The sequence below is a fragment of the Mytilus trossulus genome, chromosome 7 (assembly GCF_036588685.1).
Source record: "Mytilus trossulus isolate FHL-02 chromosome 7, PNRI_Mtr1.1.1.hap1, whole genome shotgun sequence".
Lineage (NCBI taxonomy): Eukaryota > Metazoa > Mollusca > Bivalvia > Mytilida > Mytilidae > Mytilus > Mytilus trossulus.
In genome coordinates this window covers 82,805,859-82,830,884 of record NC_086379.1, presented here as the reverse complement: position 1 = coordinate 82,830,884, position 25,026 = coordinate 82,805,859, and the positions used below count along the sequence as shown (strand labels likewise).

The 25,026-nt window shown below is 32.2% G+C and overlaps 1 protein-coding gene across 1 annotated transcript; it reads right to left on the bottom strand.

Annotated features, from left to right (window-relative positions):
* Nucleotides 1–1,350: 1,350 nt before the first annotated feature.
* LOC134726000 (polycomb protein suz12-B-like) lies at nucleotides 1,351–24,888 on the bottom strand. The gene is made up of 15 exons (XM_063590351.1): nucleotides 24,710–24,888; nucleotides 20,313–20,359; nucleotides 15,616–15,680; nucleotides 14,741–14,812; nucleotides 13,846–13,898; nucleotides 13,493–13,557; nucleotides 12,850–13,063; nucleotides 12,237–12,424; nucleotides 9,782–9,926; nucleotides 8,427–8,635; nucleotides 7,892–8,049; nucleotides 6,890–6,979; nucleotides 5,523–5,622; nucleotides 4,383–4,462; nucleotides 1,351–2,974 (listed from the first exon to the last, which is right to left on the bottom strand). The coding sequence occupies exons 1-15, from the start codon at nucleotides 24,816–24,818 to the stop codon at nucleotides 2,779–2,781; spliced, it is 1,791 nt and encodes a 596-aa protein (XP_063446421.1). The 5' UTR covers nucleotides 24,819–24,888; the 3' UTR covers nucleotides 1,351–2,778.
* Nucleotides 24,889–25,026: the final 138 nt, after the last annotated feature.

The window sequence follows — 25,026 nt, the reverse complement described above, 5'->3', positions numbered from 1 at the left end:
AGTGTAGTATTACAGCATACCACCACCACATTGTTGGGTGCTTTGTATGACGGTAAAACACAAAAAGCTCTTGCAATTTATTTCTTATTCTTATTTTATGGTCAGTTACTGCTCACTGAAGATATCCTGTCTCAAGTGGATAATCTTAAAAGTATAAAAAGTATAAAAAGTACAAACAAGAAGGTGTTGAGATATGAATCTGAAAACGCATCACACACATAGCTGGCATATATAAACCTTGAAATCAATTTCAAGTTTGAATTGTTTTACATGGGTCATATCAGGGCCTTTTATAACCGACTTTGCAGTGTAGGCTTTGCTCATTGTTGAAGGCCATACGGTGACCTATAGTTGTTAATGTCTGTGTCATTTTGGTCTCTTGTGGACAGTTGTCTCATTGGCAATCATACCACATCTTCTTTTTTTATTTTCAGAAATCCTTGTGTAGTTCCTGAGAAAAATGCTACAAAAAATAATTACTGGATGGCAGACTGACGGAGGACAGACAGAAGTAAAACAGTATACCCCCACTTTTTAGAAGCAGGGGTAGAAAAAGATTCAGTAATACAAGATGTGAAAAGGAGAGTTTCCAGTCTACATAATAAATATCTCAAATATCTCAATTCACTATAAACCAGTAAAAGTCTGAAATGGCCTATATCTGTACTAGACTCTACTGATTTTTACTCGACCCAGTCTTAACCATACTCAACTGTACTGATTTATACTTGACCCTTATCTTTATCATTAAAATTAGTCTGAACTTTGTTGTACATAAATTAGTCCGTTATTTTCTCTTTTGAATTGTTTTACATTTGTCATTTCTGAGCCTTTTATAGCGGACTATGGGTTATGGGATTTGCTCATTGTTGAAGGCTGTACAGTGACCTAAAGTTATCAATTTCTGTGTAAATTGGTCTCTTGTGAAGAGTTGTCTCATAAGAAATTATACCATTTCTTTTCTACATTAATCCATTTTTTACCTATACAACTTGCATCACAGGCAAGTTTCTGAGTTAAACAAATGAGCCAGTAATTCAGGAGTTGTTGTTTGTAGCTATAAATGTAATTCTTTTTTTTTATTGTTTTGTATTAAAACCAGGCTGTTTTATTTTCTTGTTCCAATTACTTTATTTTATTTCTGTATTTAATTCTTTTACATTTGTCATGCATGGCTTTTGCAACTTGCTATGCAGTATGGGTTTTGTCATTGCTAAAGACTGTTTCGATACATAATTGGTTAAGGGTGAAAAGTTGTTGCAATGGCATTTAATTTAATTTTTATTTCATTACCTTGAATGTATCAGTCCTATTATTCCATAGCACTTGACTACAACACACAAAATCAACTAATTTAACACAAAACATTACTTTTATTACAATTATTCAGCTGCACATACATACATATCACAATTTAAAAATTTATGGAACAATATGGCTGACATGTATTCAAAATAAGTTGTAAGACTAATTTACCCTAATAATCCAGGATAAGAACAGGTAACCTGTAGAACACATGACATTCCACTTTCTGTGTGAAGACATTTCAGAACATTGTTTTATTAAAATTATTGCACGATTTAATTATTGATTTGTTTGTGTTAGATGTACACCTTTATGTGAATCTGACCCTGAAAAGAATAGAGATTGAATATTGGATGCTTAAAGTCCAGTGGCAAATATTTCATGCATTTCATGACAAGAAAAGAATTGGGCGAGTCTGCTGAAATTATCCTTCCAAAGAAGTCATGTTAAATACATTGACCAACATAAATACTAATAATACAATGACATTAAGAATTTTATCATACTGTACTAGATACTTGACTGAATTTTGTTTTTTTTAATCAAAATTATTTCAACTTGAATAGCATTATTTGCATGAAGGACTAAATCACTTATTTCGTAAAATGTTAGGAGTTTCGTTTAAATATCCTTGATATGCTTAAAAAGGTTTCTGAAAAATGGAACTTTTTAAACAAATACCTATATGAGACAATTATGTTCCATGCTTGATACAGACAAAGCAAAAAATAGTCTGTCAGAGGAAAATATATATAATATATATAACTTCTTCATGTAATTAATGTTTTTATCAAAACAAGTTGTCTCCCTGGAATATCTTCAGATAAATCTATTTTCCATTCCTAATGAACACAATTATCCATGGGGAACTTAAGGCAAAATATGTATTGAGCATAAATCATCCTGAGATTTTGATGCTAATAATTTTAAAACTTTTCACAATTCCTGATATATTTTGGAGAAAACTATAAATAAGTATCTAAAATTTTAAGAGATTGAAAAATCACAAATATAAATGTAGTGCTAAACTGACATACAAAACTATAAAACCAAACTAATTTTTGATGATTGCTTTAAGTAAGTTCAATAATATCATGCTATTGCTGTCAGAGAAGGAAGGTTTCTTCACAATACAAAATATGTAAAAGCAAATAGACGGAGAGTACATTTTTTTTAGCTGACACATGTCAGGTGCGTTATTTTAAACCATTATGGTTACTTTAGATACATCCACAACTACAAAGCGCTTTAATATGCATACAATAGAAAATAAATACAGGCACAACTAACATGGCAGAGGCTCAAATTCTAAATTTGAAGAAATGAGGAGCCAATTTCAAAACAAGTCTATTTTGAACTCCAAAACAAGCCATCTTTTAAATCTTAACTTATTACAAAATTCATTGAACATAAAATAACTGTTTAACAAGGTAACAGTTTAGCAATGATATAAATATGAAATGACGTCAGACATTATGACATGTTTGTTTTGATTTCCTCTAGTTTAGTCAATATTTTCTGTACTTCCTCAGGTTTTATCAGACTAAAGTCAAACAGATTGACCATGTGTAGTATAAAGTTTTGGTAGAGATTTTTCTGTAAGATTTCCTGGCCGTGTAGCGTGACAAACTCCAAGGCTGCAGTCACTATCTGACAATCACTTATGTAGCTGAAATAGACACAATTCATTATTAAATAAATTGAAGTGTACCAATGAAATAAAAATTGCCTTCTAGCATGTAGGAAGAGTTTTAAAGCTATTAAATTAAGTATCTACTAAGGATAATTTTCTTCTATATCCACAAAAAATTACAAATGAGTACTGTAAATTCAGAAATTATTGCGAGGTTTTTATTATTGCGAATAATGCGACTGAGTTGTAAACGCAATGATTAAAACTCGCATTTTGTAATATTTTAACTGAATTAAGCATGACTTTTCTCAAAATTGTAAAAATTTAAATCGCATTCAAGTGTAAAATGACAAAATCGCAATAATAAATGCATGCAATAATTTCTGAATTTAAAGTATCTGATTTTAGAGATTTACATGGAATCATTTTACTCTCAAATTAAAATCATATAAAAGATGTAGCAGGCTAATATAATATGAATATCAACCCTGCTTAGTATCAGCGATACACAAGCTAGATTTTTGAACTTGTAAACAAGAGGCTGTCACAACAACAGCAAACCGGATTTATTAGCATTTATTTGTGTCCTGGCAATTTCACAAGAACCATTACTGATGATTGGTGAAAGTCAAAATCGTCATTATTGAACTTGACCTCTATTTTGTCATCAGTAACAACATATTAAAATTTGAAAAGCTTTGGTTGAATGGTTCATGAGAAAATGCACGGACACGACTGGAAACACCATTTTTCAATCTTTCAAGAACCATAACTCCTGAACGGTAAAAGTCAAAATCGTCATTATTGAACTTGACCTCCATTTTGTCACCAGTAACAACATATTAAAATTTGGGAAGCTTTGGTAGAACAGTTCATGCGTAAATGCGCGGACACGACTGGAAACGCCATTTTTCAATCTTTCAAGAACCATAACTCCTGAACGGTAAAAGTCAAAATGGCCATTATTGTACTTGACCTTCATTTAGTTGTCAGTAACAACATATTAAAATTTTAAAAGCTTTGGTTGAACGGTTCTTAAGTTAATGCACGGACAACATTTGATTGCCGCCCGCCTGCCCGCCCGCCCTGCCGCCCGCCGGCCTAGCATCCCCAATTTAATAACCGACATTTTTGTCACAAAAATCCGGTTAATAAAATGCTAATTGGAAACTGTCATAGGCCTTACTCCTTCATGCTGCATGTTTAGCAGAGAAGCAGCAAATACCAAGTATCAAGTCTAAATGGTTTGCCCTAGCAATAAATTGACCCCACAACCCCCTCACTTGAAGCAACCATCAGTCTGCTGAGATTGTTCTGATGAAACCAACAAGTCATTTTTTCCACTTGTAAAGGGACATAACTGTAGAAACAGTAAAAGTAAAGCCACCAAAATTCATCTTAATCTGTGTTTTGTGGTAATGAGAATTTGATTATATTGTCATACTTGTTTTTCATCACATGAAGATTCCATAACTTCATCAATTCCTTTTCTCCTTCATTCACATCAGTAAATTCGTCAATCATCTACAAAATATATACACAATATTTAACATCAATACATTGTACATAGCATAATTCATCTATCATCTACAAAATATTTACCATCAAAACAGGATCTGATTACATGTCAATCTGAAAAGGTGTGCAACAAAGCAAGTTACAAATGTATTATGTTTTTTTTTATGATTTTAATTCAGTCAAATGCTTGTCTGGTTACTTTTAAGTGTAGTGTTCTTAATTTTTCTATCTGTAATATTGTCTGTTCGTCTTTGACACAATTTATTTATTGTCTACTTACTATCTTCTGATTTTTTTTCTATAATTATTGTCAAAGAAACAGAAATTGTTCTAGATATTCAACAAGTCTTTAATACTAGTAAGCTTGTCAAAATCTGGGATTTCTCCATAATTTCGTGAACCAATTCAACAGCTCCCTTACAAAAGATTCAGACAACAGGCAAATTATTTAAAGACTCATCAACATACTTGTGTTACTAAATCTTTTTCTTAACAAGGAGTAAAGACTGACTTAGATTATCCATTTGTCATCATTCTTAACTAAAGAATAAATGGAAAATGTGTTCTAGGGACATATATGATGCCCCTGCTTGCTTATAATGTTATAAAGGGACATAACTCAAGAACTGTAAAAGTGATTCTACCCAAATTTGTAGTTGATCTGAGTTTTGAGGTAATAAGCATTGTATATATGTTTCATAACAGTAAGTTGAGGCAAACTCAAGTTAGAGAACAGAAACCAACAAGTCATTTTTTTCGACTTGTAAAGGGGCATAACTCTAGAAACAGTAAAAGTGAAATCACCCAAATTCAAACCTGATCTTTGTTTTGTGGTAATGAGCGTTGATAATAAGTTTCATAACAGTTTGTTTACGCAAACTAAATTTGGAGAACGTAAACAAAAATTCAGCAATTTTTCCAATTACAAAGGTGCATAACTCTAGAAAGGTAAAAGCTTAAGTGACGGCATAATAAGCATATTTTAATGTCATTTTTTGTCTGTATTATTAGCTGGAATACAAGATATTTCCCCTCTACCAATGTGATTATTAGCTAACATACTTACGTTTACAGTTTTTTGTCGTAGCCACTGAGGAGTGATTTCGTCTTCCATATCAATCTCTGATGGTTTCACTGGCTGACATGTACCCAGATGGAAATATAACCTGAAGCATACACAAATTACACATGAAGTTAAAGGTTTTATTTCTTTTAATAATCTACGTTTAAATTCACAACTATTGACATGCCATTATAGATTCTCACAGAATCTTAAAATCTCAATTAGCTTTTATATAAGGCTAACAATATACTTTACCTTTAGATCTAATCAAATCTTCTTCTTTATATTGACTGTGGCTAGACAGTCTACATGTTATGACAACTATATATACACCAGTAACAGCCAGACTAGTATATAGAATCATAACGGTGTATTCCACTTATCTTGGAAAGTGGTTTTTCTATTAAAAGTAAACATTTCTTATGTTATAACATTCAAGTTTAGAAATTGTGCACATCCTTCAAGAGATGCACAAGCCTTTAAATTTGTCCTCTTATTCCCACTGGGCCTCATTTCATCAACTTGTTATACTGTATAAACTAAAAAGTTGGACAATTAACGCATTTCAATTTCAAAGGTATCATTATACACTGATGTCCCAAAAATGAGCTCAAGATCTACAGGAATTAAAAAAATAGAAGCCAAAATGAGTCAAAGAGTTTAATTTTCAGGAACAAAACAATAACTCAATCTGAAAGCTGTTGTTATACTCAAGCACTGATAATCAGCCTCTAATCTGCTTGCATTACCAAGAGTATAGACAAATAGAAATGAGTAGAACTTCATTCATGTTTCATAGCTACAAAAGTTTATGCTGGTGAACTAGGATTGAACTTCTCATTGCAAGTTCATTATTTCTCTGCTAATGTGGATTCATTTATTTTCATGGATATCAATTTTCGTGTAATTGCTGAAAACTTGCATATTCATCGATATTTGAATTCAGGGTTTTGTCAATCTGTATACAAAGCCTATTGAAAATATGATATTTGAATTTGTGGTTCATCTGTACCCATGAAACCCATGAAAATTGGACATAATAATGAATCCACAGTATTTGTGTACATAAAAATATCTGTGTGCAAGTGAAATACTTGATTTTTTCTACCAAACCAAACTGAGTGATAAATACCTACTGGAATATATCTGAGTTACTAATAAACAACATTCAGATTTACAAGTTTGTTAATAATCAATCACTACATGTTATAAGTCAAATGTATAATATTTTACAAGTATAGAATGGTGAAATCCACAAAACACCTAGTGCACTCTGAAAAAGAAACCCCCACCAATCCATACAAATTTCAAAACATCTATTTTAATGCACGCCACTTGTTAACAAAACCTGACATCTAATATGTACCTACCTATTATGGCCCTGTGTAATTTGTCTGTTTACTTGATTTTCACATTCCGGTTCCATAAATTCTATCAGAGAATGAGGAGGTCTTTTTGGTCTGAAATCAATCATAGCAATAATATGAAAGGCATTGCCTGAATCACCAGTGAGAAAATAATATTTTATGACACAGTGAATATTAAATTTCAGAAGGTCCTGTGAAAAATAAGACCAAACTTTCTGTTTTTGTGTATCACTTATTGTTAGAGATGCCGTGTCCTGTCTGTTTATGTTACAATGTTTCTTTTGCTTTGTGTTGATCTGATGAGTAAAGCTCTTTTTGACTAAATTCATAGTATTTTCCTAATGTAGTGCTGCCTCACTGTCTCAGGTTAGGTGGACCGTCGTTGCAATTGGTGCATGTTAATCAACTTAATGTGTCATATTTGTTTTTCGTGAATTGTTTTGTTATAAATTTTACCAAAAGTTTTCTCAATTGAACTGATACATGTTTTGTATGCAGTAAGCTTTTAAAACAGACTATATGGTATAGATTTTTGTCATTGAAGTCTTACACTTGCAAGAATTGCATACATTTACATCATTTGAACATTGATGGAAAATTATCTCATTGGCAATCATACCACATCTCCTTATTTTAAAATTTCATGTTGTAGACCAACGGAACATGGATTGACAAGGGAAGAGGGAGATAATTACAAATAGCATATTAATCTTACAAACCTACCTATACACTATAACATGGTGATTGGAGTCCTTCTGACTGGACCCCTCCTACAGAAGGCGTATCCTACATGACTGTAAATCTTATAAACCTACCTATACACTATTACATGGGTGATTGGAGTCCTTTTAACTGGGCCCCTCCTACAGAAGGCATATCCTACATGGCTATGTAAATCTTATAAACCTACCTATACACTATAACATGAGTAATTGGAGTCCTTCTAACTGGACCCCTCCTACAGAAGGCGTATCCTACATGGCTATGTAAATCTTATAAACCTACCTATACACTATTACATGGGTGATTGGAGTCCTTCTTACTGGACCCCTCCTACAGAAGGCGTATCCTACATGACTATGTAAATCCTGAGGATTTCCTACATAAGATCCATCATACTGATCATTTATAGAGACATCTATTCTGGCACCTTTAGGATGTACCTGTAAAGGGACAGAATAATTCAGTTTTACACAATACAAAGATGAGCACCCTTTTTGGTGCATTAAGTAAAAAAAAACTCGTTTTCCAATTTCTTATTTTTTTTATTCATCATACTATTTCATAACTTGTACATAGAATCTAGAATGCTATTTTTTTTGGCCTGAAGCATTATAGATTGCCCCTACATTAATTGTAAAATAACATTTGTCAATAATTTTTTTTACTCCATTCTATAAAGTTAAAAGCATTCTGTTGTTGCATTTTAACTATTCCTTAATTCATTCCTTATTTTATTTTCCTTTGAACTTCAGAAGGTACTCTGCTTTAAAATAAATCTGAAAGAAATTGAAATCATTTAATACATATATATACTTACAACATATATAAAATTAAATCTAGCATGTGACAATCGTAGATGTTTTAATAGACTGTATAAATGAACACAGTTGAGTGAACACCACGGACATTTCATATCGTCCCGTGGATCTGTCTGCTGCCGTGTGTTGTTATTGTATAAAAACTGATAATAAATACGCTGAGTTTTCTTTGGTGTAGTTTGATTGCTCTCTTTAATCTCATTATTCCCTGCAAAGAAAAAATAAACAATTTTTAAATATACAACTGCTTTTTTTTCACAATACTATTAAAGTTCTTATCTATGATTCCTGATGATGTTTAACTTTTAAAAGTAGCTACAAATTAATATTTGATACTATCTCAGTGATTTAGTGCATCTACCAAGAACTATCTTGTGTTGTCGAGACTATCAACATCATGCTAACTAGTAGTTGTGCTTTGTCTATAGACACAAAAGATTGGTAAAGATCTGGCCTATGGTTCACAAGTCAGTAACCTTAAACAATTCTTCTGTTAGAGTGAGGTGCTCATATTCGCCGTGGACACAATTTCGCTGTTTTATGATTTTGAGGTGTAAAAACTTCAAAGGATGGTTGAAATGGAAGAAATAAGCCGTTAAATTATATTTTTATAACAAATATCGATTATTTTTGAAAATAAGACTAGATTTCGGCACTTACGGCAAAGGACCGAAAAATGGACAACGATTTTCAGCCAATTTCCTGAATGACAAAAACGATTTTAAAGAAGCATTCCTTAGTAATTCTTTTGACTGATTGCCCTAAATTTCAGTTTTTTACACCTTTCTAATGGCTGCTATTTGTCTATAGTGAAATTTTTAGATAAATATTGTTTAAAGCTGCAGTTATTTGGTTTTAAATAGATATATAAAAATGGCGAATATGTGTCCCCCGTTGACAAAAAATTAAGAGTTTCAAACACCCTTTAATCCAACTTTTCAGATGATTTTACTCAAATCAAACACGTTTTCAGGCTAAGAATATTTTGCATTTGAAGTTATCTTCATATAGAAATATCAGTATACTTCAAAAACATCAAGACCTGAACATAAACTGAAGAAAACATGGAAAGATATGACGAAAATGAGCACCCCACTGTACCAATATTTCAGTCCATTTATAAGAACTCTAACTTTGACATACTGATTCAAGAAAAGACACATTAGCCAGCAAACTAACATCCCCTGTGTGAAGGAGAAATGCTTATAATGACCTGTTGGTCTAGGTTTTTTGATAACATGCAGTATGAAACATGAATAATTTATTTCTAAATCCGACTGCCATGACCTTGTCCGATTGGTTTCAAATCTTGGATAAGACATTAATACTGGTCCGTAATTGGATATGTCATTACCTGAGTCTGGAGTTGGACTGGAATACTGTTCTGTAAATGGAATGGGTGTCCCTGAGACAGGATCGGACGAACCTGTTTTGTCTGTCCAATGTATATGAAACTCTAATGTTGGACATCTGCTAAAAACTTCAAATGGTTGTAGTGACTGAAAAACAAAAATAATGGATTAAACAATTGTAACTGTTATGCTTTCACCCTTCACAGAAAACAAAATAATCAAGTCTTTTTGTTGTCAGCAATTTAAAATTCTGTGAACAAGAATGTGTCCATAGTACACGGATGCCCCACCCGCACTATCATTTTCTATGTTCAGTGGACCGTGAAATTGGGGTCAAAATTATAATTTGGAATTATAATTAGAAAGATCATATCATCTGGAACATGTGTACTAAGTTTCAAGTTGATGTAACTTCAACTTCATCAAAAACTACCTTGACCAAAAACTTTAACCTGAACATCACTATCATTTTCTATGTTCAGTGGACCATGAAATTGGGGTCAAAACTATAATTTGATATTAAAATTGGAAAGATCATGTCATGGGGAACATGTGTACTAAGTTTCAAGTTGATTGGATTTCAACTTCTTCAAGAACTACCTTGACCAAAAACTTTAACCTGAAGCGAACGGATGCACAGACGGACGCACAGACTGACAAACGAACGGATGCACAGACCATAAAACATAATGCCCCTCTGCTTTCGTAGATGGGCATAAAAATCAAGTTGACAATTCAATAACTTCCCTTGATAGCATGGGTGTATACATGTACCAATGTAGAGTTTCTTCCATTGTCTGACTGCAATTTCAAAATATACCACTCTCAGAAATTATATGCAGTGAGAAATCTTTCTTCACAAATCTCATTTTTTCTACCAAAGGTTTATCAAACAAGAATGTGTCCATAGTACACGGGTGCCCCACTCGCACTATAACTTTCCATGTTCAGTGGACCATGAAATTAGGGTCAATACTTTGATTTGGAATTAAAGAACCTTAGTGAGCACGCTCACATACCCCACATTGTCATTGGAGAAATTAAATAAGTGTAAGAAAAAAAAATTGTATAAGAAAAATTAATGTCCTGCCAATATGCACATCTAAATAGTATGTCCTTATTACTGTTGCAGAAGTACATTAAAGCAAATAAGTTCAAAGGGGCATAACTCCTAGAAAAAAAATTGAATGACAATTTCCCGTCGGTATGCACAACTACATAGTATGTTCTTATTATCTGAAAAGGTTTCGTGAAATCCTGTTGTGTGGTTTGAGAGGAGTTGCGATGACAAACTGTTGCAGTAGTACATTAAAGTAAATAAGTTCAAAGGGGCGTAACTCCTAGAAAAAAATTGAATCGTAATTTCCCGTCAATATGCACAACTACATAGTATGTCCTTATTATCTGAAAAGGTTTCGTGAAATTCTGTTGTGTGGTTTGAGAGGAGTTGGGATGACAAACTGTTGCAGTAGTACATTAAAGTAAATAAGTTCAAAGGGGTGTAACTCCTAGAAAAAAAATTGAATTGTAATTTCCCGTCGATATGCACAACTACATAGTATGTCCTTATTATCTGAAAAGGTTTCGTGAAATTCTGTTGTGTGGTTTGAGAGGAGTTGAGATGACAAACTGTTGCAGAAGTACATTAAAGTAAATAAGTTCAAAGGGGCGTAACTCCTAGAAAAAAAATTGAATCGCAATTTCCTGTCGATATGCACAACTACATAGTATGTCCTTATTATCTGAAAAGGTTTCATGAAATTCTGTTGTGTGGTTTGAGAGGAGTTGCGATGACAAGAAACAGGCCTGACAGACGGACGGACGGGTCAAAAACATTATACCCTCCGCAACTGGTTGCGTGGGGTATAATTAAATTTAGAAAGATCATATCATAAGGAACATGAATACTAAGTTTCAAGTTGATTGGACTTCAACTTCATCAAAAACTACCTTGACCAAAACTTTAACCTGAGCTTCGCACTATCATTTTCTATGTTCAGTGGACCATGAAATTTTGGTCAAAACTATAATTTGGCATTAAAATTAGAAAGATCATATCATGGGGAACATGTGTAGTAAGTTTCAAGTTGATTGAACTTCAACTTCATCAAAAACTACCTCAACTAAAAACTTAAACCTGAGCAGGACGAACGGACTCACAGACGGACGAACGGAGGCACAGACCAGAACACATAATGCCCCTCTACTATCGTAGGTGGGGCATAAAAATATACATTGAAAGTTGATTATGATATCTTTTTTCTCTATATTGGTAACAAAGAAAGTGTAGAATAAACCTAACTGTAGCTAAGGAAAGATAAGGGACAACTGAATGGGCGGAGTCTCATTATCTCATTCATTTAATTAATAACTTTCATCCCAGTCCAAGTGACATTTTGCCAAACTATACTTTGCCTATTAATGGAATAAATGGCAATGAGTTGCTCCTAAGCTTACTTTTCCATCCATGACTGATTCCCATGTAGCCTCCTTCCCATGGTCAGTATGGATCTGATGTAATACGACCTCATACATTCCATCACTTAACTGACACCTTCTCTGTCTGTCATAGATGACAAGATCTGACTCGTAGATATCTAACTCAGTATCAAACCCATTCTTTTGTTTCTTGGATGGAGGTTCATCTATAATAAACATTCAGTACTCATTTTTAAATAATATAAAATTTCAGTCTAGCAATACTGTATTTATGTAGTGCATAGTTGTTGTATTAAATTTCAGGTGACCTTTACTGGGTCAAAATGCAAAATTCATTACAAGAAGATGATAATTTTAGCCTTTTCTTCTATTCTTCAAGACCATATTGTAAACTTAGAAATATACGGTAGCTTGGTTTAAAAGCTAGAACATTTTTACAGATGTTTTTAAAACATATTGTGGTTTCAAAATTTTTTTCCCTCCCGTATTGTAAATTTAATTTGTGCTATATGAGAAGTAATCTTTCTCATCTTAATGTATGCTGAGGTAAAGTTGTGATTCATCATACTGGTTACCTCTGGATAGTTACAAAGCCCTAATACTTCATGCTGACAATTAATGATATACTGACCTTCATCTGATATATCACCATTATGTAAACCATTTGTAATGTTAGGTAATAATTTGACTGAGAGAAGTAATGTAAATGAATGTCCACTGCTGTGAGAGAAATGATGCTGAGGTACTGATATGGTGGACGTCTTTGATAATGACTCGTCTGCGTCAGGGTTTACTGGAATGGTCAGTTTACCAAGGCTGGTCTGTAAAACTGGAGAGGATACATCCTGATTTTAAAAGATAATAATAAAAGGTTACAGTATTATTGGAGATATCAAATAACTTGTCTATGACATTTTGGTGCAACAGGAATAATTTGTAATTTACTTATCATTTGGTAAAAACATTTTGTCCACATATCACCGACAATTTGTTAATATTTTTGAGAGCCATGGGTTACTGATATGGTAACATTGTCAAATCCTAACTAAAGGAAAATAGGATATAATTTTTTCAGTATTCTAAATTCATTCTTAGCTTTCAACAAATCAAACAAATTGTAATGCTTGAGTGGACTAGTAGTAGTACGCATAGCTATAATCAATTTTTTTAATTGTTCTGGTCTTGTTAATTATTTCTCATGCATTTTATCTAATTTTCAATTGCAAGCTGTCTATTGAATGATTAATTTATCTACATACAAGTAATTCTCCTACCTTTCTCTTTTTATGACATATTTTGAGTAATTTAGCTTCAACTTCAGCTTCTTCACAATTCAAGGCTACAATGGATAACACATGTGTGTTAGACAATTTAATCTGACATATGATTGAGATGATTTAAAACAGAGACGTAGCACACAATGTGCATTATGTAATAGTTTATCACCAAACAAAACTTATTTTTTCTATTGTAAATTTTTTTTATTTTGTTTTGTTTTAAAGTTTATGGTATCTATTGAGCTGTATATATATCTTCTTTTCATTGCCGTCACATATTATGACCAACTAGACAAAGTAGAAAGTAAAGTGTTTTTGTTACAATCTGTATATATCAGTTTTAAACATACCACTCTGTGAGAAAAATCCATTGAAGGTCAGATTCAGAAAATGTGATTTGGCTCTGAAATAAGGTTTAGAAAAAGGTTATGAATTAAGACAATGAGTAAAATAAAGTTCAACCTAACTGTATATATAACTGCAATGAGGTCAATTGGATTACTTATCTTTTTGAAATGTCTCTGTTATTTACAGAGTTCATTTTCAAAAAAAACTTTTATGTTGGTTTGGTTATTCAGTCTTTTTTTCTTACATAGGCCTGTATATACAAAGCACATTACTGGTCAAATGATATTGACCCTTTGTCTATTCATAAATGCCTTCTAGGCTTTTTTAGTTTTGTTGTTGGATTGCTGTTTCATTGATACTTCACATCTTCTTTTACTTCTGAACTTTTAAGAATTGGTGTCTGATTGAAATTAACCCCTAAATACCTTAAAAACAAATTAATAAACTGTGTTTTGATCCAATTGGTTTCAATCAATTTTGAGATATGAAATTCTCAGAATAGGTCTGAAAACAACCTATCAGTTTAAAAAAAATTTGGATAAAAAAAACTATGGATTAAACGAACCCTTACACCCCCCCCCAACGCTAATGAAAGAAAAACTTAAGGTGGTACATAACACTACAGGGAGATAACTCTGTTAAATTTAGGTGAACATTTCTTAGAAAAAATATAAAGCGTCTCATTGATGAAATAAGTGTTTGTCAAACTGCTATATATGTCCTATAAAGCGTGTGGTTCAAATATTTGGAAATTTTCATATTTTTTTGTCAAAGGGTCAAATAATAATATTTTGTCCAAATTTTATGAAAAATTAAAAAGACAAGCTAATTCTAATAAATGTGTTTGGTACCACCTTAATCTGTCTTCAATATAATCATGTGTTACAAAAAACTTACTTTTCTTGGCACAATGTCTTTGTCAGTTTCTGTTCTACTGTTGAAAGTAAGGAACTAGATTTAAAATTCTTCCTGAAATTAAGAAACAGTCAAATTATAGGTTAGAGACTACTAATATTTTTATCTTGAAACAGAAAGATTAAAATTGTTCAAATCAACTTGTAACCAAAAATCAGCTGTCATAAAGACAGCAAACCTGGTTTTATGTGTTAAGAAGGTGTCTTGAGGTTAGTTTGTCCTTCTGTGTCTCTTTTTCATCGTTCCAAGGAATTTAACTCTTGGATGGTAATAAAAAGTCAATGTTTTTAAAATTGATATAAAATAAACTAAATTTGTTCCAAAGTTATAAAAGAAATAACAAGCCAACAGTCATGCATAGCAACATATGTTTAACTTCCTTCTAATTCTGTAGATTTGAGAATTTTTCTGGAAATCTATAGCAGTAGATTGAAAAGTCTGATTTTTTTTCAACTTATGCGTTTGAACGTCCCTCTGCCATCTTTTGCCTCTCGTTTCTTGAACTACAAAATTTTAGACACAAAATGTCTTACACTATAAACTCATTGTAAATGACTTTGTATTATTTTTTGTATTGACCTTGACACCTAGCATATTAATTTTGTGTACTCCTGAGCAGGGAACAATTCCCCAAAGTTTTCATGCATATTGGTTAAAGAGTTTTTGAGTTAATGTCTGACATGTTGATGTCGTACTGACATACGGTCAACAGTATATCATAATACAGACATTTAATATCTTATATTCAGAAAAATTTATCCTACTGAAAATTCCATGGGAAATTACAACTGACTTTTTTATATACATTTTATGAAACTGTAAACATGTAAGATAAAACTATTTTAAGATTATTTTACCTTTTAGAGTTGTCTCTTGAACGTCTGTGTTTCATATAATATAATGTTCTTTGTAAAAATAGTGGCTGAAATAAACAATGAAAAATGTAAATATTTATCAGTAATATTAAGATTAAAATAATCATAAATTGTTGAAAATCATATATTATATAAGAACTCTTCAAAAATTTTGTCAAGTCAACTATAATCTTGGTCAAGATTAAAGGGAAATTCCGCGATTTTTTACTTATCATCTAATCATGTTCATCTTAACATAAAAAACACATTTGCAAAGTTTTAAATTTATATTCCTTCTAATAACGGAGAAAATCAAGTATTTGTAACTTTTTTGGTTGAATTCTCGAGTGGGTCGTGACGTATTAGCCCGATTTATTGAATTCTGGGAAAAAATAAAATCTGTTTAACTCTTGTAGCTTATCGACAATATACGTAATTAAAAGCGCACAGCTGACGAATGGTCGAAGTTATTAACCACAATATAAGAATGAACGAAAGTGAATATGCATATATATACCGTTTTGTATTGATTGAATTAAACTCCTATAAAATTATCTCTAGTAAATGTTTTTGAATAAATTTAATTAATTATTGTTGAGATTTTTTTTTTTTAAATATTTATTGAACATTTTTACTGATATTGAACTGAAAATATTTCAATTCTATTTACCGTTATTGTTTTGATAATCATTTCAATGCAACTAATGTGTGAGCAGACTGTGTATATTAGTTTGTAAAGGTCACTGTATATTTCTCGGCTTGAGGTCAATTCGTTTACCTTGTAGCTATTTAGCCGCAGGTGTGAGTTCAAGCGTACACAGGTATAAATGTTGTTATTTGGAAAGGATAAACAGAAAGGATTAGAAAGAGTATATGCTGCCATGATGTTAATACACTAAGATTTAATACACGATGAGAATAAAGATACAATAATTAAATTGTGTAAATTAATTGAAAATAAAATTCTGATTCGTAATTCCGAAAGTGTATAAAAATAAAAGGAAACAATTTTTTATTACTTTCTTAGCGGCAATTGGCGTAAAGATTCAAATATGAAGCAAAAAATAGTAGTTTTAATCTTTAATAAAAACTAAATGCAATATTACCCAATTTAATATACCATTGTACATCTGTTTGATATCATTGAATTTACCGGGGTTTCTTAACTTGTATTCAAATCTGGCTGTGTTTAAATGCTAATAAAACTATTGCAATTTTAAAGTTTTTAATTGACAAAAAAATACAACCTACAACATGCATAATTTTTTTTTAGTTTCTTTTTAACATTTTATTCTTACATAATTAAATTCATTTGACAATCATTTACACGAACTTTTTGTGAAAAGAATACCAATTATCTAAGCTAAGGCATTATTTCTTTTTAGAATTTTTGAGGATTTTTTTAAAAATTCTATGATAATATTTGTGCAATGTTGAATAATCCAAATAAGTAATACAGTAGTTGTAATAAAAGTTATATTTTAGTCATGCATAACAGATATTGACGAATTTATAATAGTTCGTTCATACATCGTTGTTCATGAAACAATCATTATTAGTATACATGTAAGTTTCCTGACGTATAAGAGGATGAGCTCCAGAGAAATCAGACTAGTGGCGTTTCGTTCGTTTGTTTGTTGGGAAAGGAGAGGAAATGCAACCGCTTGTACAGATAAACGACAGAATTACCATACAAGCATTTATAGTAAACACAATCAGAAAGAGTTCCCATCGTTAGACGGGGAATATGAAGGCTTCCAAGAATGAACAAGTGACATGTCTAACTCTGAACAGTTAGAAAACAGGCTATCGACATCGACCGCTTGTTCTTGATATTTGAAACTGCATATATATACGTATACGTTTATGATATAGTGATGAGTTCTTGCGTCTGACAAAAACTAAATTCCTTCATGGTTATATCTTGCCATACGTTTATATTGGTTTGTAAGGTGATTACTCAAAATCGTTATTTGAAAATCCTGTTTGTGAGATGTAGATTCATTTCAATACAGAAATTTCTTCTATATATTTCACAAGTGTATAACACGGAGAAGCTCTGAAGGTTCATTACTCCCATTTTGTTTGGGTGTGAACCATCGATGTTTACAGCAATATCAAAGAATAAGGTGATGATGGCAGAAAGAACTATGGGCATCATGTGGCAAATATTACATGCATATCGGACAATGAGTTGTCAATCTGTATGAAAAGATTTCCAATACAACCATATTATTGAGAAGGAACGTTTACATGCTACACTCTCGTACTAGTATTACAGGGTTCTTGTGGCGTTCACCTTAGACACACATCGTTTAAACGATGTTTTAAAAAAGACAGAACCAATTTAATGTCATATTTCCCTATTTTTTAAATATAACTAAAATTCTTTTATCTGACAAGAATACCCCTATTTAGCGAACAAGTAATTTATTCTTTTTTCTGTTATTGAATACCAAGAAAGAAAATAAATCCCGAAATTAATTTGAAACTTTGATACTCAAAAGTTTCCCAGCAAAATATTCACATCCCCTGGGGATAATTAGTGTTCGTCCAGTGGCATATATAACAATTGTGATGACGAATTCCTTCCTTTGTTTGAGAAAAATATTATTGAAATATAAATCTGTGATTTTCCTAGGACCACAGCTTCAATGAACCAAAGCAAAAGTTATACATCGACCTGTATTTAAATCAAATTGGTTCTCTTCTTCTTTTGGTATACAACTGTAGTCTGATTACATACTGTTGGCATACGTGGACTAGTCTATTTACAACACTTTAACCCCTATTTATTCAAAATATATGTTTTTTTCTTATGTTCAATGTATACACGTATATATTTTAAATTGCGCTATTGTTCCGTAACTTTCTATCCAGTCGTATAAACGAATCGTCGGCAAGTGCGTACATTTTTTTAAATCAATATTTCTGGTTTGTTCCAATCTGTCCTTCACTATTGACAATGACTATATATTACATTTTCCCAAATTCACCCTTGGAAAAAATATTTAAATAGATTTTAATTTCATCAAATCTTATTTTTTGGGTATTATTTATATTTTTATGAATTATATTCTTTACACCAGAAATGTTATTTATAAACAAGCGTATGAGTTTAGTAATGACAAGTAAGACAGAGCTGTATATTATACATCTGATAGTTCAAAATGGAAAGTTATAAGTTATAAGTTATCAGCCGTGTACACTGATCAATACCTGCAGAAGTGAAACGATGCATGAACTTGCAAGCCCGACAGGAAATCGCTTGAATACCTGGACGTGTCACCTCACACCCCTCACAATACCTTTGGAAGTAATACCTTTAGCCATGCTGGTGATCAGATGAGGGAAGATCAAAATATATTTGAAAAAAGTTTATTACTTTAAAGAATTATGAACAAATTAGATTTTCGAAAACAATTTTCACGGAACACTTAATTATGATTTCAACTTTGACTTTTCACCTAATTCCAATATCAACAGTTTAAAAACAACAGACCATGGTATTTTAAAAAAAGTAAGAATATTTTCCGTATCAAGTTAGTTAGTCGGATTAAACAACCGTACGATTGACAAGATATCGACACGCAATTACGACTACATCGGTTACTGTAGTTTTGTTTCTTTGTGGTTTATAGACATATCGGTTTTTTTTCATCGGGAAAGAAGACAAGATGGCGGATCTCGGAGAATTGATACTCTAAATTTAAAACCGATGGTGATCGCTTATCTAGCGGAATAAAACTTTAATATCTATGAATTTGAGCATTTTTATACAGAATGAACATAATATCAATTTTTGATTTTTTTGCGAAGTTTCCCTTTAAGGTATTCCATCATCATGATCATTATGAATATAACTTGTATTTTTTTTACCAAACAATAGTATAGATTATCATATATTTTTATTAATTACTTAAATCTAGATGTTCTTTTAATTTTAGTTTCTTGTTGTGTATAATTTGGACTTTAGTATGACATCCATTATCACTGAATTAGTATACATATTTTTTATGGGGCCAGCTGAAGGACGCCTACAGGTATGGGAGTTTCTAGCTACATTGAAGACCCATTGATGGCCTTCGTCTGTTGTCTGCTCTATGGTCGGGTTATTGTCGCTTTGACACATTCCCCATTTCCTTTCTTAATTTAAGGTGGTACCCAACACTTTCACTAAAATTAATTTGGCTCGTTTAATTTTCATAAAATTTTGTCAAAGTATTTACTTTGACCCTTAAACAAAAATGTAAAAATTTGAAAAAAATTTGAACCAACCGTTTATCAGAAAAATTACACTGGTTATATAGCAGTTTGACAAACATCAATTTTGATCAGTGAGAAGCTTAATATTCCTTCTACAACACAACGTAATTAAAACGTTTAGCTGACTTTACAGAGTTATCTCCCTGTAGTATTAGGTACCACCTTAATTGGTTAAAAATCTGTTCTTAGTGTAATTGGTTTCATTACAAAAAAAAATCTGGATTTAAAAAAAACTGAACAGTTTCAGAATGAAAAAATCCTGAAATATCTATAGACATAATTCAAATTCACTTTATTATTTGTCTAATGTGCATGTCTATACCCACTCTTCTCTTAATATCTGCTAGACTATTTTCTTAGACATCCAATAAAAATACACACTATTTTGCTATAATATCCAACTTCATGATAAGATGTTGTACTGTTGTACTTACAGCAACTAAATGTCTGTTCCTTAAATATCTGTATATCTGTGTTGGCTCTGAAAAAACAATTTATACTTTAACATTTAATTGATTAAAATCCCCGTTAAATGCACTTGACTTAATTGGAAGGATATAGGTACAATACTGTTGTCAAGTCATTAAGGATTGCATATTTTGTTATTAAAATTGACTCACTCATATGGTCTTTGCATTAGAAATAAACACATCGATTCTAAAACCAGTTCATTGGCATGATACTGGTAATGTTCATCTCATATTGTATTATATGATGGATGACACTAGACCCCTAACAGGAGGAATTGTACTTGATTTTCATATGATGAAGACATAATCATTCAATCAGCTTAATTAAGGTCTGGAGCTAGCATGTCAGTAACTGCTAGTAGTTCTTTGTTCATTTATGTACCATTGTCATTTTGCTTAGTTTCTTTTGTCACCTATTCTGACAACTGACTCAAGACTTCTTTTAAACGTAATTTTTTCTGTGTGTATTGCTGTATTCCTTAATTTTACGTATAGGTAAAGGGGGAGGATTGAGACATTTTCAAACCCGTTGTATGTTTGCATCAGTCCCAAGTCAGAAGCCTCTGGCCTTTGTTAGTCTTGTATAATTTCATTTATATTTTTCGAGTTTAGTATGATGTCAATTATCACTGAGCTAGTAAACATTTTTGTTAAGGGGCCAGTTGATACATGCCTCCCATTGCTGTATTTTCTGGCTGCGTTGAAGACCCGTTGATGGGTTTTTTGCATTTGTCCCAATTCAGGAGCCTATGGCCTTTATTAGTCTTGTATGATTTTTTTAAAATTTAGTTTATTTATTTATTTCAGTGTGACGTCCACTTTCACTGAACTAGGGCCTAAAATAAAATATTGTTTGTTTCCCCAAACCCGACCGACCCTGCAAAATTGGTGCTACTCATAAAATTGTCAAAACTAAGTCAAATGTTATTTTATTCATTTTGGATTTTCAGGCTTGCCGGATCGTCCGATAATGTTGAAGCTTTTTGAAAAAATAAAATTATTTCCTACCTACCTACCCACACCTGGCTTGGCAGGGTCTGGATTGGGGAAACAAACAATATTGTAATTAAGGCCTAGTACACACTTTACACCAAATCACTATTTGGTTTGCCATTTCCACATATAATATATATACACTACAAAGGTTATCAAAAAATGTTGATATCATATTAGAAAATATCTGACACCACTTGACAAAGAGATTGTAGTATGACATCAATATACTCTTATCACAGACACTATTTGGAAATCTGTCCTGCTTAACCAACAAATATGTCCGGCTTGAACGTTTGACATCATACAGCCAATACACCTTATTGCTAATCCCGTCCGCTTGAAATTTTCACACATACAACACTCCCTTTTCCATTGTGGCATCAGATATTTTGTTTTATGACGTAAAAACTTTATGGGAACCTGTGTGATATCCAGTAACAGGGTACAAATAGCAATAACAGGGACAAAACTTAAAGGGGGCCCAGTCGCCCATGGCTCCTAGATTTTGAGCTGGGCCCCTAAACTTTCAGTTAAATTTCAGTTCAACATATAGAAACTAATTATGAAATATCTGGTCTGGGCTCCTAGCTTGAAATTCCCAAGTTTAGTCCCTGCAATAAGGTATATTTATACAACAGTCAACAATCACCATTGCAATTGAGGTGTCAGATATTACCTATTTATTGACTTTAAATTTCACTGAAACTATTGTGATGTCCCGTAAGGGTGGACAAATAATGATAAGGTGTATAGCCCCAGTAAGTAAAATACAAACTTGTGCATCTTAATTTCCTCTGGAAATGAGTTTGAAATTATGAAAAATGTATGCTTTATCAATCTAGACTGTTGTCATGGATTTTTTCTGCAAATTATAGTAATATAATTTCTAGCTGTTCAGAATTGCGTCCATAGGTGGCTAAATTGACCCGTAAAATGAGGTAACGCAAATCTTACTAAAGTATCCTATATGGTGAATAGAAAATTATGTGGGATATATATATGATGCAAAATGGAAAGCCTGCACGCATCTTTAATCTATGTTAAAATCACCTCAAGAAAAGTAGTCTACATGTATAATATATTAATCAAATTTCAAAAATTGTTCGTAACTGTGTCCGGTGAGGCTTATTCAAGTGTAGAAGATTACTAATCGCAATACACCTTATCGCTATTTGTCATACCTGTCAACTCACCCGTTTTTTGCGGGTGACACCCGTTATTTTCACCTCTCACCCGGGAGTTTTTCTTTACCATTAACATTACCCGTTTCACCCGGATTTCTGACCGGAATTGTTTCCGGTATTTAGAAGTAATATGACCTTCGGTTTTATCGGTCTTTTTCAATGTAACCAAAAGTCAAAATGTAGGACTTGTTTACCTGAGCTACGTAACGATATTTTCAACAAGCTACAAGATGAGTTCAGTGACTATCAGTTGACTCCATTAGATGAACTTCCACTTTGCACTTCCCCTGAAACTGACATTGGTACATTTTGGGGAGAAATGTCCAAGTTGCATGACATTTTTCTTAACAAGCCAAGATTTTTTGTTTTGTCAAAACTTGCTAAAACATTACTGGTTTTGCCAAACAGCAATGCAGACAGTGAGAGGGCATTTTCTTTAGTAAAGAAAATAGCTACAGAGTTTAGGGCTGATCTTAATAAGGATACACTATGTGCTCTTCTTTCTTGTAAAATGAATACACATTTGCATTGCTATGAACTGAAACCAAGTGCAGTTCTTTTAAAGAATGCCAAGTCTGCTACTATGGAATATAACAATAGTCTGAAATAAACTTGTATACATGTTCTAACTGTTTTATATACATATTGACTATATAAATTATATGTAAACATATTTTTGTTCTTCAATTGAGCCCGCAAAATGTCGTACGCGTTATGACCTGAGATTTTTTTTCTCAATGCAGGTCATGACCTGACTTTTCATTTTCAGAGGTTGACAGGTATGTATTTGTCCACCATTACTGGAAATAAAACAGGTTCCAGTAAAATTTTGACGTCATACAACAAAATATCTGACGCCACAATGGAAAAGTTATTGTTGTATGTGTCAAAAGTTCAAGCGGTCGGGTCAGCCGGGATTAGTATTAAGGTATCCTACCGTAGTCTAAGATCGTTCATCTTGTCAGTTCGTTAGGTATTTGTGTTTGAACTTAACACACGGGGAAACTTCGCATTGATGTCACTACGGTACTTCTGGCGTAGAAAAACAGTGCAAAATACGTTTTTTCTGCACTTTTGAATAAAAAAACATTTCTAAAGGTAAGTTTTCATTGTTGTTCTCAATTATTGCCAAAAAATGCCAATTTTCTTATGCCCGTTTCAATCCCAACTTCCGAATATTTAAAAACATTCTAGAACTTCACAAAATCCCATTTCCGGCCTCCATTGCTTTGAGTACATTCCATTCAGCGTCATCAATCTTGTGGCAGGCAATATAGGTCAAGCAAAACGTATTTTTAGGAATTTAGAAATGACATGCTCCTTACCTCTTTCTCGATTTTCCCGCGAAAAAAGCTCAACCAAAATGAAAGGAAAACTATATGAAAAAACGATGTCCATGCCATAATTTTGAACAGGCATATAGAGTTGGTTAATAAGAAACCATTTACATTTATTTTTCATAGAATTTTCTTTTTATTCATTATAAAAAGATCGATATTCTGACCATCATGACTGTATGTAAATATTCATACAAAATTCCCTTGATGTCAAAAGGGATGGCAAAAAAAGAGTTTTCCTGTTGAATAAAACCCAGAACTATTGCAAACTATTTTGAAGCAATATCCCAGAAAGAAATAACGTAATTGCTGTAGACTGAAAAATCCCCTAATTGACAGTAGAGCAATGTGATTGGATATAACGAACTGACATCACGTGATTTTGACGCCATTGAAATTTTAATGTAAACAAACAAGGTCAGAAGGTTCCGTATGGGACATCATTGTACATTTAGTTACTGACAAACAATTACGAGTTATCAAGCTTGCCAATGCATGGTTATAAAAAATTAAAGCTAAGTCTACAGAAAAAAAAAGAAAAAAATAGCCTTAGTATAACGACTTATCATTACACCTGGATATATATTGGCAGAAAAATGTTTTAATGTGGAAATTAAGTAGCACTCAAAGGGAGATAATTTGAAAAGAACAATAGAGGGATAAAACAGAAACTGTGGATGTACCGATCCTGAAAAATAAAAGCATCAACCGAGCAAATCGTTTTTGGTGATATCATAAATACTAAAATAAAACAGGAAACAAAGAGTGAGAGACAAGAGATTTACACGAGACAATAAAAATGAGCATTTTACACAGAACAATTACGTTAAACAATATTATATACTTTCAAAGGCCTGAAGAAACATCTCCCTATCTGCCTGAGATGCATCTGATTGATTATCTTCATGTTTTTGTTTGTCTTTTTGTCTTTTCTTGGGTCTATTTTGACGCATTGTTGCAGATGTTTCGCGGGAAGGACAAAGCAAATGTAAATGTAAAATTAAAACCTACCCTGGACGGAACAGTTATTTTTCCGGATTTTTTTAAATGAAAAATAGTACTACAGAACTAATATTGTAACATATACACCATTGTATACAGATTGGCTTGTGGTGAATCATATCTTTATGTAATATTCATGATAAATAAATACATATAAGT

Bases quoted from the DNA above. Each gene is read 5' to 3' on its own strand.
- LOC134726000 (XM_063590351.1), bottom strand. From the start codon at position 24,818: ATGCGTCAAAATAGACCCAAGAAAAGACAAAAAGACAAACAAAAACAT. The intron at 12,425-12,849 runs GTCAGTATATCA...TGTTTATTATAG, and splicing joins TGGTGATATATCAGATGAAG to ATGAACCTCCATCCAAGAAA. The intron at 6,980-7,891 runs GTAGGTTTATAA...GATTGATTTCAG, and splicing joins ACCCATGTAATAGTGTATAG to ACCAAAAAGACCTCCTCATT.